This window comes from Struthio camelus, chromosome 3, assembly GCF_040807025.1.
Source record: "Struthio camelus isolate bStrCam1 chromosome 3, bStrCam1.hap1, whole genome shotgun sequence".
In the NCBI taxonomy this organism is placed as follows: Eukaryota; Metazoa; Chordata; class Aves; order Struthioniformes; family Struthionidae; genus Struthio; species Struthio camelus.
Genome location: NC_090944.1, coordinates 64240837 through 64258932, shown reverse-complemented (window position 1 = coordinate 64258932; position 18096 = coordinate 64240837). Strand labels below are relative to the sequence as shown.

The following is an 18096-nucleotide window of genomic DNA, read 5'->3' as shown; positions in this document are numbered from 1 at the left end:
AACATAAACTAATGGCTATCAGAAGGAAAGCTTTTTCTCAAAGGAAGAAAAATGTGAGATAATATCCCCAAATAAACAACTACTTGTTTAAGTGCGTCTGCTGGAATCCTGCTGATGCATTAGTGGGGCTGTACAAATAAAACTGTATGATCACTGCATCTTCCAAAGACAAATCCGTCTTGTAGCACTTTAGAATTGTTGTGGTCACTGTAGTAAACACAGAAAATATGAAAAAAAGAGAGGATTACAGTGGTGACAATCTAAAGCAAATAAATGTCAAATGTCAATATTCATACATTTGGGAGTGGAGCATATAACAAAGATCATCAAGGACTAAAGCCCACATACAACTTTTTCCTCAGAGAGTAATAGAAAACTATTCTATCTATTGTTTCTGCTTACTCTGTCCACATTTTATGGGAAGGTGGAATGAAAGTAAAATATCCTTTTTTAACCATTCAATGATTTGAGTCAGGGATAAGCAAAGAATAAATCTTCATTCTTTTCATTCAATCTTTCTGTACTCCTCTCACATATTTTTCAAAATTACTACTGACTTCAAATCTTTAATAAATCTTTAACCTTCAGAGCAAGGGTAGGAAAACCCTGAGGGAGGTAAATAGTCGTAAAAATCTACAGTTACAAGGTTTTTGACATGATCTGAAAGTACTGTGAGTAGTTACTGTGAGTCCTGGTTACAAGCCCCTGGTTACTCAGGGGAACATGTAGTGTGCACTGCATGTAGCATGTAGTGTATGGCTTGTCCAAGGCAAAAATAGAGCAAAATATATAATGTTGGCAATAATAATATTGGCAACACTTTTGTAAATTAAATCCGCTTACACTATAGCTCCTCAAAGAAGAACTGTAGGGTTGGTTATAGAGCACACTGTTATAATATTGCTAAGTTACTCTGAATAGCAAATGAGATAAAATACTTTGATTTAGTTTTACCCTTAATTCTGTGTAGTAAAATTACCCTTTATAATATAGTTCATACTGTTCAACATGGAAACCTTACTTTTATGTCCGTTTACTCGCAACAAAAACTTGCATGTTCTCTAGTAGTACTAACGAGGGCTGTATTTCAAATACTGCATCTAGGAAAGACAAATCTGGCTGTAAAGTTCTTTTAATTTGGTAAGATAAAGGTAAAGATATAGATAGATTATGAAAACTTGTTTTATTTCAAGGACTAGATAAGACATACAAAGGGTAATCTTCCCAAGTCTCCAAAGTATTCCTGCTCATTTCCAATAGGCAAACTCCTTCTCTCACTTTTTTCCCCTGACAGATGGACAACAGGCAGCCGAAGTGGTTTATCTTGTGGCAATGACATGAATGTAATGCAAGATAAGAACTTTGTAAAATAGAGTTGGATAAAAAACATATATACGTATGACATGCAATCTGCATGTAACCTAAAATCACCCTACCACTTGCTGAATATGGGAGCTCAGACACAAGATATAGATAAAACACATTAAATTGCGAATTACAGGCATGAAAGAAAGAGGGAGAGAGAGAATGCCAGTGACAGAAATAAAGTTAGAATGAGCAGACACAATATTCCTGAGAACATAGACTGATTGCATATAGCCTTTTGCACTGGCTGTGGCCCTTGGAAAGCACTGACTTCTGAGAAGCTTCTCTAGTAACTCAGACATTATATATTTTTGGCTATGCAGTTAGAGTAAATACTAGATGTTACTGGTGTATGATAGTACCTGAGACATGTATAAAAAATAGTGGACTTTGTTGCAAACCCTTTTTCTTTTTTTTTTTCTCAATAGGTGAGGGAACAGTCTGTTATTATGCAGACACCTAAAATGACTGTTGAAGTGGTCTAGCATAGATTGCCTTTTTTGCTATGCCTTGTTGAATGTATCTTGTAACAATATATGGAACTTAGTTTGGGATTCCATGTGCCTAATTTAGGCATATACTTTACACTCTAATGTTACAGTAGAGGTAGGCAGGACACCTGCCTTTGGCTAATATCTGCATAGGGAACTTCAGGGCCTTTTTTTAGCAGCACTAGTTCACTAGCACGGTAGAGGCCTGCAAAAGAAAAGTTAAGATTAGTATGAACAGAAATGTCTGGATGTGAAAGTTCCAGAGGAGACAACCAGAAGGGCTTAAGAACAGCAGATGTTAATGGCACCTAGGGTAGCACATCATCAAAATCACAGCACAACTACCAGAAACTTGTAAAGACACTGAGATTGGGAAAACAAGGCACAGGCAGACTACACTCAGAAAAAAAAAAGATAAAAGGACAGCGCAAAAGTTATGAATCTTGTATTGTAGTCACAGCTTGTTAAAAATTGTAGCAAAAGAAATTCTGACTAGATGTAAGGAAAACATTTTCAAAATGAGTATGATGAAGCCCTGGAACAGGTACTCAGAGAGGCTATGGGATCTCCATCCTTGGAGATTTAAAGAACTCAACTAGATAAGGCCCTGAGCAACCTGATTTAGCTTTGAATTTAGCACTGCTTTGAGCAGGAGATTGGACTAGAGACTTGCAGATGTCCCCTTTGACCTAAATGTTTCTGTTTTTCTAACGACTCACGGAGGTGGGACAGAATGAAGAGACGAACGATCACAATCACTTTCAAATCCTAAGGGCTACAAAAGGCACACACAAAAACCAGCACACGGCTGTCAGCAAAGAAATTCAGGAGATAGGATGAGGATTTAATAGCCAGTGTCTCTCATCCTCTGTGTCACTGCAGGGAATCCTGGCCAAACTATTTGGACACAAGTGCCTTGGCACTTGTGGGTGAGTGGGTTTGGAAGGAAGAAGTGTGAGTAAAATTAGTTTTACCTAAGTCAAGAAAATTTAATTCCTTTCCCCCTCCCATGCAGTCTCACACTGAACTTTGTCTAACAGCAGCTGGAAAGTTGCATTGTAGGTATTTGAATGCCACATTAATTATTAATGTTGTAATGGACTATTGTCCTGAAAAGATAATACAAATGGAAACTATGTTCAATTAACTGCAGATAGACTTTGATGCAGCTTAATACTGACAAGCAGGGGCAAATCCTAACTTTAGGATGCTGCCATTTTACAAGATGGATGTTTTCTCCACTATCTGTCCAAAGGCCAGATAGTGTTACAGGCTATTTCTTTCCACTGTAACATACTGCTTCCTGCTCTAACACCTTTTTGGCTCTCTAGCTAGCTAATGAAGCTGATGTGAGACCATACGTGTTGCTCTTTGGATTCCCCAGAGCAATGCACTCGAGGCTTGAAAATCAGCTTTTAGGATCAACTCTTTCCTTTCATTGTCATACAACATTGAAAATACATATTGAATTACAAAATACAAGAAAGATGAGTAACAGGAGCAAAGACAGAACATCCTTAGTCTTTCACCCTAAGGCTTCCCTCTGTGCTGAAAAAAAAAAAGGAAGAAAAGAAGAAAGGGAAAAAAACCCAGCTCTACTCCTCTTTCTGGCTCATTCACACTCTGTCCCACCTGACTGATCTGTTGTGCAAGTTGGGGGGCTACCTGGGGTATTGATCTAAGTTAAAAAGTAATCCTTCACAAAACATAACACAGAACTGGAGAACAAAATGTTCCTCTCTGTGATGTGATCAGCATGCAGGTATCAGTATGAAATGTCTCAGATATGATTTCATTTCAGTTATTAAAACATTGGACACCCAGAAAACACAGAAAACCTTTGACATGAACACATACACATGGTTAACTGAAATAGCTCCTTTCATACTCCTGACTGAGACTAGATTTGACCAGTCTGATCTACCACTTTGTACTGTGTTCAGGCTATTGTTTGGGACTAGTAAAACATAGATTGGAGGTCAAATCAGTTTGGGCAGAAGTGCAGTAAAAGTTCATCCGTAAAAAATTCTCAGCAAAAAGTAAAGGACTATTCATTTCTGCTCCTCTCCAATATTCCTTGATGATGCTGTTGATAAAAAAGGAGGAACAAAAATTAAAATGAGCATTTAAAAATTCCATAAATCTTTATTTCTGGACGGTTTTCAATTCTTCAAGAATTGTATTAGTTCTCTAATCTCTGCCTGAGTTAAAGATAAACAAGTGTTGAAAGAAAGCCAAACAGCATGGTGTCAGCTGGTACATTTCTTAGTTAAAAAGGAAACGACTGCTCAAACATCTCTGGACTCATTCATATCCACTGAACTGGGAAGTGGTAGTACATATCTCTGGAGGCAGCAAGAGCAGTGTAGAGAGGGTAAGTATGTCTGAAATTATTAGACCTGTAGACCTGTGCATTAAATGATGCTGTACTCTCCTTTTATTAACAAAAGAATAATTATATGTTGATCTCTTCCGTAAAACATTTTGAAATGTTCTACCAGAAAGAGCATCAGAGAACAAGGGGATACAACTGTCCTGGGCTTACAGGCAGACTGAACAGAACAGGGTCTCTCATTGCTGGTATGCAAGTCAGAGCATTAAATGGGCTTTTCTATATGGCTGAGGAATCATAGTTGTGAAACAACTAACTAAGCAGAGCAAAAGTATGTGGTCACTGTGGATTCACGTGGTTACTTGCAGACACAGGGCTTGGAGAAAAAGAGTTTTTGAGATGCACAGCTGGCAGGTAAGAGAATATCTGAACATTCCCCCCTCAATTTCATATACAGTAGTCATGAACAGGCTTTCCAGGCAACTCTGGTAGGCTACTTTTTCATGATTTAGTTTGGGTATATTTTTTCATGTTATGTTGATATGGCTGTAAAAAACAAGCAGTGGAATAACCTTTGTCCCAAAGTGATATAAAAGCTGAATTTTTGGCAGAACAGGCTGAGCTTCCATTAACAAGACGTGCACCGCTCTAGGTGCACTGTTGTTGCAGTTCAGTCCCCCGCCTTCCCCATTCTGCCCTACACACATATATGCGCACACACATACACACCCTCTGCAGCTTCTGGGAGTTCAACTGTTCAACAACTCTTTTATCACAGCTCTGTAAGAAAATGCAGGGATATAAAAAATAATATTTAAAAATAAGTTGTTTTAGCTGGCCATTCCAGTGATCCGCCTGAAGAGCAGGCAGGCAAACAACAGGGGGCTGTGGTGGCAGCGGTGGGCAACTGGAGGTGAGCTGGGAGCACTAGTCCCTTAACCCACACCAGCCACAGCTACCTCCGCTCAGCTAACTGCAGCCCATGCCACCTGCGCTGAGAAAGGCAAGGTAAAATGCAAGCACGGGAATCTCAGAGTCATTCCAGGTAGGAGATATGGCCAACGACATTTCTTTTCCCACAGGATTTTGGCAGTAGAACTGAACTTATGCATCACCTAAAGTAAGGATGTTTTTTGTTGTCTAATGATACTGAATAAGGGTGTTAACAGGAGAAATTAAATTGATCAAACTCATAAAATAGAGGTGTGCGTATGTGTTAAAACTTGGAGGTGCTGCATCTATGAGGAGCTCCTTAGATCAGGGCCTGCTGCAGCCTCAGCCACGGAGCGAGTCTGAGGGATGTCTGTGTGTCCTCCTATGGCCGCAACTCTGCCGGTGGCGGAGGCTCCCTGGTGGCCTGCCCTCAGCTCTGCTGGCTGAACTGCTTGCATGACCCTTTTTAACCTATTTTGGCTTCCGACTGAAGCTGGGCCACCCCTTTCCCCTCCCACATATCCATAGGCTCTGAGTCAGGAGTGCCAAGACGGAGGAAGCCCCAGCTAATGCCCATCAAATCCCACTTCAGTGATAGGAGCCCACAGGTACCCAGTGCAGCCCCAGCCCAGACCTCTGGCTGAGAGAAGGCTGTCACAGCCTGCAGAGGCAGATACAACGTGGTTTGGCTGCAAACTTGCCCCTTCCCCTTTCCTTGGGAAAGCGGGCAGTTGGTTGTGGGGGCTGCGCAGACGTTGCACTGCTTGGGGTAAACATGGGGCTTAAGTTTCATGCTTTTGGGGTGATTTCAGTACTGCCGCAAACCCTGTTAGCAGCTGCCCCCTCCCCACAGAGGGGCAGCTGCAGGATTTCCCCGGGCTGTGGGGCAATGGCCATCGCACCCCTCCTCTTGCCCCACCAACCAGAGCGCCGCATTCTTGCTTGCGTCCCACTGACAAGTCCCACGGCAGCACGCATCCCGCAGAGAGCCTCTGCCTGCACCTATTTCATTGTGCCAATGCTGTCGATGATCCCCAGCTGCATCCAAGCGGGAGGTTACCTGCCTCACACCTGCCAGTTCAAGGACAGCACTGCATTTTAAACAAGAGCATTGCTAGCTCAGCATATTTTGGCTGCACGGGGTAGAGAAACGAGCGTATGTACAAGGTGGGTTCACAGACTAGGAAGGCAAAGGGGAAGCAAAGCATAATCTGGAGAGAAAGAAATGATAACAAACAGATTGAATCAGTGACCTCGTTTCCAAGTACTGCTTGTTTTGGTTAATTCAGAGCACCTGGCTGATATGTCTTGCGTAAGCAGCTGTTTCAACAAATTTGAGCAATGGTGATATCCACACAATGAAGCAATGATCAACACTGCAGTCACAGAGAATATGGAAACCATCATCTGCACTCTGAAATAGGGGAAGGCAGGGGACAGAAACTTGAATAAAATTCCAGATTAAGAAAATCTCTTTTCAAATATACTTCAATCCAAATGAAAAAATACTTGTGATACTCAACTCTTAAAATGAACTTGCTTATGTCTTTCTGCTCAAAGACTGCAGAAGACATACAAACCCAAACCTCTTAAGGTATCATCTGCTCTATTTGTTCTTGCTAAGCTACAACAGCTTCAGTCTCCCTCTTACTTCAGCTGTATCTCCCTAGCAGTTTGCTCTTCCCTATTCATCACAATGATAATGATTAATGACTTTTTCTGGCAAATATGTGGTAACAATGTTAGTACAACACACCAGACAACAGCCTCATAAAACCAGAAGGCATGTTAAAAAAAACAAAAAACAAAACGACCCCCCTCCACATTCCTGCTTATCCATTACAACCTGTCAAAATTATTCTTGCTATGGGAGAAACATCGATAACGAGACAGAGAATAACTGGAGACTAACAATAATAAAATATTTTGAACACAATTTATTACAAAATTCAGAATGAGTGCAGGGTAGTAAGAAAATTTTACAGTCCGTCAGATCCTAAAGCAGTTTTGACAAAGATTTTGACATAGGCTGCTTTCAGTTACAGTAGTTTTTAAATGTACGTAGCATACACTTGTGTATGAGTAAAGGGTCATGCTATATACATCTTTTTTCTCATGAGAAATGTATCCTGAGTGATGTTCTTGTGATTATCTGAAAGCTACATTTCAGTGGATTGTTCTCCTGGAACTTTATTGAAATTCATTTTGCTGAAATTTGCTGGCACTGAATTTTTTACTTGAATTATTCTTTTTTTTTCCTGTGAGATGACAACAAAAGAAAAAGGTATAACTTTGTTTTCTTATTGCAGGTCATCCATTTGTAAGAGACAATAAATTAACAATGGAACCCTCAAAAGAACATGTATTCAACCACAAAGGATTTTATTTTGGTGCAAAAATAACTACACCTGAGTACGTGGATAGCCTGGAAAACTTTGAAATCAGAGACAGTGACATATTTATAGCTACTTATCCAAAATCAGGTAAGAAATAAATTATCTCCAAAGGAAAACAGCAAGCAAACAACCACAGAAGCGTCTAAGGTTGTTAGATACATCCTGCGTTGCCACGGTCTGATCAGCCACACACGGGGCTCCTGCTTGTGTCCAGCTGAACCTACCTTGTCCTTGGATCTCAGTCTTGTAGGTGCCCTCAGAGCAAGCTTACTACACACAAGGAGATCTGACCTCCCTTACCTCAAAAAACACATAGATAGTTCATAGGGCTGGGACACATGAGAGTTGGAGATGGTTGTAGGACATCTGGGGTGATTTGTGGGCTCAGATGGAAGGTGATTTGGGGAGTGTTGCATCCAAACTACAACCACGCAGGAGACCAGACCAAATGTGAGCAAATGATATATATTTCATTTCAACAATACTTACATATGTAGCAATACAGGAAACCTGAGCGATCAATTCTGCATTCCCATTTCCGAAGCAAACGCACCTGAGCAACTAACTGGCTTCACTGTGGTATTACACAAAATTGAAAGATTTTGTTCTGCCTTTACATGCCCGTACTTGTACATTTCAATATAGATTCACCTCATGCTCTAAAATTGGTCTACCCAATTCTCAAGACTCCATTTCTTTCATGATGAGTAACTGATTACTTGCGGTTTATGCTTATACTCTTGAAATCTCTGGTATCAATCTGTGCTTGTACTTTCAAGGCCTCTGCTATCCTCTTGTGTTTGTGCTCTTGGGAAGCTCTGCCAAAATCCTTTGTTTCTTTTCAATGGCCTTGAAGATGTGAGCTTTGGATAACGTAACCAGCGTTTTGCTAGCATACATTCTTGTCCTAGGGTCATTGAATAGCTTGCTGGATTTCAGTATTCACTCAGGTATTCAGTAAAATACTTGAGATGGAAAGGCATTTTGGAGAAAAAAAAGGGAAGAGGAGTCCAGAAAAAGTGGAAGGGAGCCCCAGATATGGTTGTGGTGAAGGTAGACAGGTACAAGAAGCCTGTGAAAGGGCTCGTGTGTGCCAGAGTGAGGGGACAGAGAGCCCAGGGATGCTAGCTCTACATCAGAAAGCGGGGGGGGGAGTGGGTGGGTGAGCTGGCTGAATAATGCACTGGGCGGAAGAGATTTGGAGTGAAGTAAGTGTGGGGAGCTGATGCAAGCATGGCAGGATAGGTTTTGTAAAAGGGTTTTGGATGGAGAAAAGGGAGAGGGAGGACGAGAGGGAATAATTTAAGGGATAAAGACACTAACATACTGGGATGAGCACATCTGTGGAATTTCCTGTTGCAAAGTGATGGGCTACCCCAAGACAAGGAGGAGGCAGAAGATGATTTTGAGGCAGGAATTGCACAGAATATCATCTCTATCCTATTCACACCTTTTCCTTCACCACAATCCTCTTTTTTTCCCCAACAGTTATAAACCGAAAGTACCCTCTAATGCTTCTGTTGAAGCTCTGCCACTGTGCAGAAAAATTCTCCAGGTTGGCTACACCAAGCAGAGCAAGACAGTCAGCATAGCTCTGAAATCACTGGGTAGGGTACTTGGCCATTTATTCCTCCTTTGAATTTTAGGATTATTACTTTATCTCGACTGGTGACTTTAAATCTGCAATGCATGTACAGTCTAATCTCTGAAACTAGTGGCTTCCATCCCACAAGAGGTCTTTAACAATTGGACTTATTTCCGATACCTTCCTTTTTTATGCTTGTTCAGGGTAACCTACCATAATGGTTTGAATTTGCATCGATTTGAATTCTCTCAGGTGTCCATCTTTATTAGCGTATAGTATACAATGGGAAAGGAATCAGCACTACCACACAGTGTGCTTTGGAGAAGGCTAAATGGTTCTTGTACTTATTGCCTAATGGGTCAACTATTCAGGATTTACCTCCCACTATCAACACCTAACACATGAACCCATACTGTCATGATGGTTAGGCACCTACAGTCTCCTGCCTTTTTAGATCATCCTTGTCAGCAGCCGTAGCCCGGGAATCACATTTTCTCTAAGAAATTTCAGGGATCTTCTTGCCCAAAGCATCTGCTTTGTGGGACCCATCTATGCTTTACAAATATGGAGTTACCAGCTGTCGGTTTCATGACAACTCACAACACTGCAGGACTTCTGGAAGCAAAAGTCTTTTCTAGAACCCTTCAGCAGGAGATATTTTTAGATATGTGGCCCACAGAGAGGCAGCAATTCACACTGCTACTAGGGTTGAGGATAGATGTAATTTATCTGGAAGCTGAATATACTGGATGAAGAAACTGAAAGTTTAGTTACTGAAAATCACTTTTCTGCAGTGATAAAATAAAAATATGCTTCACTTCTGCACTCAACAGTGACCAAGACTATGTTTGCTCTCTTTAGTCTGCTAAGTAGTGTTTGTATTCACAAAGTGAAATCAGCTATATCTGTGAAGAGGCTGTATTTATGACAGTATAATATCTTTAAATAAATGAATTAATTAAAAACAAACAAGGTTCAAATAAAAAGGTTTCCTTCTCAGGAACTGTGTGGACTCAGAATATTTTGAGCTTAATATTTCATGAAGGCCACCGTAATGGAACAGAAAATATAGCGCTAATGGACAGAATCCCATGGCTGGAATACAATATAAAAAACATGGATTACTCAGCTCTTCCTTTGCCTCGTCTTTTTGCCACCCACCTGCCTTACAACTTAACTCCAAGAGACCTGAGAAACAAAAGAGCACATGTAAGTGATGTTATTTTTACAACTTACTGAAAAACAGTAATGATAATTTGTCCCACTGAATTGGTCCAAAACCAACCTTTCCCTCTTTAAGTTTCCCTTAAATCTGTATAAATATCATCTGCTTTGCATATTTGGGGAAATTAGGGACCGTCAAGACCCCACTTCTTCTGTTTCTTCTTGTGTTATCTCCTAGCGCTAACACTGTTATGGAGATGGGCTCGTGCAGCAGCACATCTCGGAAGAATCTCCCATGATCAAAGACTTGTACTGATTTCATCCCTGTAAAAATGTTCGATGCCAGTGGAGTTATTAGTTTGAAAATAAAGTCTCTCACACTGATAACATGGGTAACACGGGACTACAGTAGGTAGGGGGTGAATGTGAGAACTGCCTCTGCATGTTCATCAGTGCCAGGGAGTATCTGAATAGGATTTTCCATTGTGAATCATATCATAGCTCAAATCCTGTCTCCCATGGGGGTGGGGGGGGTGGGAGGCGAGAAAGAAAGAAACTCAGAGCCAGATGAGACCAGGCTACTACACCAAGGCGCACTTGCAAAACATGGGCATAAGGGACGCATGAAGATGCATGGTATCTATATATAGATCTAATAACACATGAAGAATTATCTTCACAGCCTCATAGCAAATTCTTACTTTGCTGCCTGGCAAAGTATGCCATAATAAGATACTTCTGTTACTCTTTCTTAAGGCACTCCCAGTGACTTTTGCCCATTCTGTCATTATTTTTGCTGCAGAGCTTCCTGTGGCAGAGTTCTGAGCACAGGAGCTATGGAAACAAGCTCTTAGTGCAGCTGTGATGTTCTTCACACATAAAGGTGTTGTGGAAAACTACAATATTCTCACCATTTGCTTCACAACACAAGTGAAGTTTGGAAGAGAAAGCTCACACAGAAAATAAGGTTTGAAATCCAAAAGGATCTCCAATGAAGAATGAAAACATTGTTCAAACTGCATATACAGCACACATCAGAAAGTACAGAAATTGTTGTGTTTTCAGGAAAATCTTGTTTGTGTGATAGGTCTTTTCCCCTTCTGCTCAAATATGTTGTTCAGGTTGTTCTTATTTATACCAAATTACAGAATAATTGTTCCTGTGATTCAGCTCGTAGCTTTTCAGTTAGGAGTTTGCTGAGTTTCCTTGTAATAACTTTAGAAGTCCCTATTGATGCATATGGAAATAATACCTTGGAAGAAATGATTTTGGTTTTGCTAAAGATAATTAGATTGCTTTCAGTTAAGGAGGAATCTAAAGTAGTAAATTTACTCAGCTTGAAACCCAACCTGAGATCGTGATTTTCCTGTCTCTCCTTGCAAGCATCTGTAACATCATAAGGCACATCATAGTGTGCCAGGCTCTATTTTCTCTCCCTAAACAGACAGTGATAAGAAGCAGAAATGTAGCAGAAGCACGAGGCAGAGCACGAGCTCCTGTCACGAGGCAGGAGACTGCCCATCTAACTGGTGGTACCTCTTCTTTGCCTGAGGCAGCAGCTCTCATGTGGTGAGAAGTCAGTGGAAGCCAGAATAACCCCTGCTCATAACAGATCCTCCTTTTGTGAGGATGGGCCTTCCTCTTACCTGTTGTTCAAACTCCGCCTGCATGCTGCCTCTGGCACCTGCTTCACAGCCTAGTAGTTGAGATCACTGATGAGGCAGCACTGTACAAAAGCTGTAATTTCCAAGAAGTTCTTGTTCATTTTATAGTAACTGTAAGCAAAATTTGAAGATGAATCAACTTACAAGAAAGTCAAAATGATTTTCTAGTGTTGTTCTTGCACGGGTGACTGCCTTGCGCAGAAGAACAATAGCACTGACACCTGTAACACTGATCCCATGAAGATAGTTAGCCATAGGCATTGAAGGACTTCAAAGGGAAATACCACTAACTATAACTATAAACAAAATGATAACGTAACATTATCTGGAATTTACTTAACGTTTGTCTTCTTCAAATTATTTTCACACATTTTATAGTGGGAACTGTAAGGATAGCTACAGAAAACCACCCTGATGGTCAGGGTAATGGAGCCCTTTAATATGTTTGAGACTAGTGTTCTTTTTCTTTTTACAGGTTATTTATGTTACCAGGAACCCTAAAGATGTTTTGGTTTCTTATTTCCACTTTTCCAAAGTCGTGGCCACAATAGAGGAAGTATCAGATTTTAACCTTTTCATGGAGAGATTTTTAGCTGGCAAAGGTAAGATGTTTTTTCTGCTAAAAAACTGAAATCCCATTGCCTTATCTCAGTCTGAATAGAGATTAATTGTATCAATAAATATCAACTACCCAGAATCCTCAGCCATGCTTTAACTTCATTCCAAAGCTGCAGAGGCTGTTTGAGCTTGACACAATTTTCTGTTTGTAAAGCTGGTCTGAAGGGAGTAGTATAGTTAAGGCTTTGCTGCTCCCCAGCAAAGTGCAAGTTGCTTATTTTATCTGAATTAGATACTAACTCAGAATATAACCATTATGACTGAGGATCTCTTTAAAACTTTCCACATTTGGTTAGTTGGGGTGAACCTATGAGGATGGCCATCATACAGAGAAGATAGAGAAGTAGTCTTCTGCTGGAGTTAAGTCCAGATTACCAGAATCTACAAGGGTTTTGCATCATTAGCCTAGAGGATTGTCACCCCAAAACTGTCAGCAAGTATTCCTCAAAATATCAGAAAATATTATCTAAAAAATAACCTTTCCAAAGACCTAAAAGTATATAGCGGATTTTAAGTAACCTCTGCTAAGATTTACATTGTATGGTGTTGCCATTCCTTGTAAAGAGCCCAACTAATTGTGCCTGTGTGAGCACAGCTACCCTCTGAGCCTCAAGGGAAAAAAAGAAAATGGAAAACACTGAATCTTACAGTTCTGTCCTCAAAAGTACTAGAGGTGCCCCCCTCAATTGATAATTTTACTGTTTTTCTGCTGCTAATAGCACTTCTGTCTTTTTTTATTATTTCCCTTGGTAAGTACTTGCCAGTTCCTGGCTGGATCATGTTGCAGGCTGGCACAGCCATGCAGAGGATTTCAATATACTCTTCCTTACCTATGAAGAAATGAAAAAGGTAAGGTCAGTTAATATCTGTTGAGTGCATTTTCAGATTGGCCTCTATGACAACAGTTCATATTGAAAAGTGTTTACTCCCTTGTGGAGTAGATGCAAACGGATGAGATTTCTGAGGAAATAAAGTCATTTGTCTCATTGGTGTGAGGTCTTATCAATTGCTATGAAAGTATTATATAAATCATTTTCCAGTATGACGGAAGTCTACTTCACTGCCATGCCAAAAACCTTTTCTGAAACAATACAGAATAAGATTTTTCACAAGTACCTTCAATAGGAATTTTATGCTAATAAGGATAGAGATATCCTTTCTAGCCACTAAAGGATAGAAATGCTTAAGAGGCAGCTCTAAGGTTACTTCTGGAGCTCTCAAACTTCTTTCTCTTTCCTGCCAGTGACTGACCATGCCTTTCTGTGATTTATCACTTCTCCAAAGTGGCTGCTCTTCTCCCGTCCTGGGCAAAGCCTGGTGATGGCAGTGCAGCCCAGACAGTCTGCACTAGTTGTTCAGACTTTGCAGCCTGGGGTTGCTCACAGGAGAGTCAAGCCCTTTGTTAAGGCAACAGGTCTAACAAAACCCTACAGGTTAAGTCCCTTCCTTTCCAGTTATGGACTCTTCTAGGGGATGCTTCACCAGGGGATCTAACGTAAGATGCACATGGAGTATACGGTATGGAGAGCAGAATGCAAATTTCCCATCTCAGACAGCACTGCCCTTGATTGCTCAAATGATGCAGGACTACTTTCTCACAAAAGTGATTGTTAGTTTTGCACCCAAATTTATATCTTTTACTATTCTTTATTCTACTATTTGGTTCTTTGTACCATCAAGATAGTTTTAAAGTAATATTAATTGCAGGATCTCAGAAGTGCTGTGCTGAAGATCTGCAACTTCCTAGGCAAGACACTGAGTGAAAACGAATTGGAAAGCATTGTGCGACAGGCTACATTTGACAATATGAGAAAAGATCCCAGGGCAAACTATGACAACCTGCCAGAAGACCTCAAAGGGAAAAAGAAAGGTCATTTTCTACGCAAAGGTAAAGTCGAAGCAGTATGATGCAACAAGTATTTAATTCCATATCTTTTGGCTTGAGATTAGCCTAGGGTTTCTGGTCTCAGCTGGAAAGTCCTATTTTCAGAGGAAGAATTCAGGTTAGCGGCAATTAAGTTTATCAGACCAGTTTTCTTGCCAGAGCATCAGCAATTTTATTATATTTTTCTAAGCATAATAAAAGGGCAATGTTTTCCTGATTGCAACACAAATTGTCATAGTCCTGTTATGTAAAGTAAGTGGCCCTAGGGTTGTACAGGTGTAGGGTGTAGTCAGGGGTAATAGGATGCTTTCTTACTGGAGGATTGACATGGTTACGATCAATTGGCTAAATGGCAGATGGCTTTCAATGGAGAGGAGAGCCTCTCCCAAACAGAAAAAGATGCTTGTTTCAGGACCTCTAAGGGAGTTATTGTCCAGGGAGGACAGGAAATTTGATTTCTGCACTGTGAGTATACCAGGAGAAGCTGTTTAAGATTGAAAATAGTGCCAGCTTACAGATTTCCTTCACAGACATACTGGCTTTTACTTTTCAAGGCAAGAGTTGTCTTTACACTGTGAACACAGACCTTCTCAACCAACCGCTCTCAGGGTCCATAAACTTCATCCCCGATTTATGGACGTTGCCAAGATTTTCTGCTGCTCAGTGTAGCGTAAGACCTTCTAGGGATTAAAGAGTGTGCTGTACTGAGAGCAAAACAAAAGGCAATACTTTTAACACTTCCCCAGTTATTATTTGATCACAAAGGAATCAGTAAACACCAGGACAAATGAGTTGAATAACTTTGCAAGGAGGTAGAAGTATAGGTCTATGGTGCATTTTATTCACAACACCTATTTTTGCAAGCTTGCCATCAAAAGACCAGAGCCTCACTCAGTAGACCAGGCATAAGGCAGAGGCTGACTTAAGCAATGAATTGCTTCCCCAAAATAGCAATCACTGTTTGCAGGCAGGCTTTCTCGACAGGTATGCATTCTACTTCTTACCTCCCTTTACTGCATCTTTCCTCAGGCACTATTGGAGACTGGAAAAACATGATGACAGTAGCACAGAGTGAAAGGTTTGACAAAGTTCTGAAAGAGAAAATGAAGAACCTGCCCATCAAATTCATCTGGGATATTAACGATGAAATGTAGGCTGGTTTCCAGTTTTCATCATCCTTTGGTGCTTATAGTGGATGGACATATTTGAAGTTCTGGAAAAACAAAACACATCAGTTTCCAGCTGTGTTACAGAAACAAAAACTATGTCAGCTCATTCACAAAACACTACTTGTCCAAGGAAATAATGCAGTTACATCAGTTTCCTGTTTGCAGTTTTGCAAGCTATTTCTGTTAACTTTCATAGTATACTACAGCTTCTTTCATGCTTGCTTTTACTCTCACTGGCTTTTAATACCACCGGGGCTGTAGATAACCAAGTAAGGATAGATCTTGATATTGAATAGTGCTAAAAACTTTCTGAAACAATTCACTTTTGTGTTTCTTGAGGCTTTCTTTAGTAGAATCTTAAATGTCCAAACTGGAAATCACATGGACCAACTCTGGTATAGTTACGCTTTCATATGATTGCGTTCCTTTTCCCTTGGTGAACCACAAATACTTAACTCTTTGCTGGTAAAGTGGCCTTCACGTTACATTCTCTGATGTTGCCTATTGACAAAACTTCATTGCACTGTCTGTTATGGTTCTTAAGATCATGGCTGACAATCTGCTACTTGAAATTTTGAGGAAAAAAAGAAAAAAAACCATAGCAATAGCAATTTTCAAGTGAAAAAGTCCTCTCCTTTGTCCTCGATTATCTGCCAGACCTATTGATGTAAAAAGCTACCACTTATCCAGACTACTACCTTCCTCATATATGCATTGACTCACAACAATGGCTTGTCGATGATGCAACACTAAGGTAGCTTCTCCTACGGGCTTCCTCTGAGAAAATGAGAACAAAGATGCATGTCGAGATTTTTTCTATCAACAACTCAAAATATGTTTGCAAACAACTCCATTCTTCACATGTATTTGGTCTGTGATATATTCATGTTTCTAGACAGTAACGTTTTTTATGCTGCTTGCAGAGGGAGGTCTAAGTCCTGCATATATATATATAAAAAAAAAAAACAAAACAATGATACCTGTTGAAACTACTCACAAAACAGAACTTTATCCCTCCCCACATACACACTGATAAGTTTGTAAGTCCCTAGCATTTTTGTTCTTCTACTAATCGCCTATCCCTTTCAGCATAGCCTCAGTCCGGAGGGCACAGAAAAAGGCCGTTATTTGCAACAAAATGTTTATTTCCCAACTCTTTTCCCAGACACCAACTACACTCGTGAGGAAAGGCAAGTTTTGAACACTCATCCCTGCTTATAACTATGAGGTCTACACCACCATACTAGGGTGGAATGCTTTCAATTGCTATTGAATCAGTGTCCTAACAACCGAGCCAGAGCAGGACATAATTTCTAAATTCAAAAACATTCCAAACCATCGTTTTGACTTGACAAAAGCATCTAACCTTTGTTTTCCCATGAAATGTTTGAAAAATATAAAATTTCCTTAGAGCTCATACCCTGGCCTAGGATCAGCTATTTCCTCTCATTTTCAATCCAGCTATTTTAGCCTTCTGATACATTTTAGCTGCTTTTTGCTGGACAGAATTACTTCCTGCACAGCATAACGTGTCGTAATGATAGCTGCTTCTATTAGACAAAGCCGACTTTGTATAATTAACCTGTAAGAAGAATACTTTTATGTCACTCAGTAGTATAACCAGATCATCTTTCCTTCTGGAGACTTCACATCTCTGATAAAAACAAAATAAATTACAATACAAACTTGCATGCCCTATGTGATCACTGCGCCCTCAGACACGTGAGTTTGAACTTCCCAAAGGGTACTAGGGATCTTCTCCACATGTACATATTTACACTAGCCACAGAAAATGTAAAGCTAGTTCAAAGTCAGAAGCTTAACGTATACCTTTTGCTGAGCACAAATAGTAGAACCTTGGAGTAGAATAGGAGAACAAGTAGGACCTTGATCTTCATTCTTTTTCCAGTGGCAGACTATCTACAAGTCCCATCATAACAATAAAAAGCCCCAGTAAAACCTCAATATAACCACAATAAAGTAATAAAATTCTCATACTACACACTGTGTACATACTGTACACAGGTACTGTACACAGTACATACTGCGACTGCTACATGACCTCAGTTAACGCTATCAGTAGCAGAAAATTTTACTAGCATTCAGCGCAGAAAGTGAAACCGAGTTCAAGGCAGTAAGTGCAATTACTTCAGGGAACTATATCTGAAAAGAAGTAGTTCTGTCTCTCCTAATCAGAGCCCAGTTGCAAAGTACTGAAGGGAGAATTTTAAAAAGGTACTTCAGCACCTCTTAGATTTTGCAACACAAGGCTCAGAGCAGTCATTTGACAGTTCTTTCCCTCAGGATCTAGTATATCAGTATCTTGGATCCAAGCAGTCTCCCATTTGGTCCAATTTATTTCAGCAACTATGCAGTCTGAAGTACAGCTACCTAGGACACATTGTAGCCTGCTGGTTAAGAGTCTCCTAGGAAAAAGATTGAAGTTGAACATCCCAAAGTTGAATATCCCGAAGGAATTGTAAAGCTTTGGCTC

The 18096-nt window shown here is 40.3% G+C and overlaps 1 protein-coding gene across 2 annotated transcripts; it reads left to right on the top strand.

Moving 5' to 3' along the window:
- Positions 1-3825: 3825 nt before the first annotated feature.
- On the top strand, positions 3826-17291 carry LOC104148485 (amine sulfotransferase). Of its 2 annotated transcripts, none has more exons than XM_009681688.2 (7): positions 3826-4230; positions 7431-7604; positions 10103-10311; positions 12406-12532; positions 13303-13397; positions 14256-14436; positions 15463-17291. In XM_009681688.2, the coding sequence occupies exons 2-7, from the start codon at positions 7463-7465 to the stop codon at positions 15585-15587; spliced, it is 879 nt and encodes a 292-aa protein (XP_009679983.1). In that variant the 5' UTR covers positions 3826-4230; positions 7431-7462; the 3' UTR covers positions 15588-17291. The 2 variants fall into 2 exon arrangements, with proteins under 2 accessions (XP_009679983.1, XP_068794213.1); XM_068938112.1 differs by lacking the exon at positions 3826-4230 and adding an exon at positions 5270-5308.
- Positions 17292-18096: the final 805 nt, after the last annotated feature.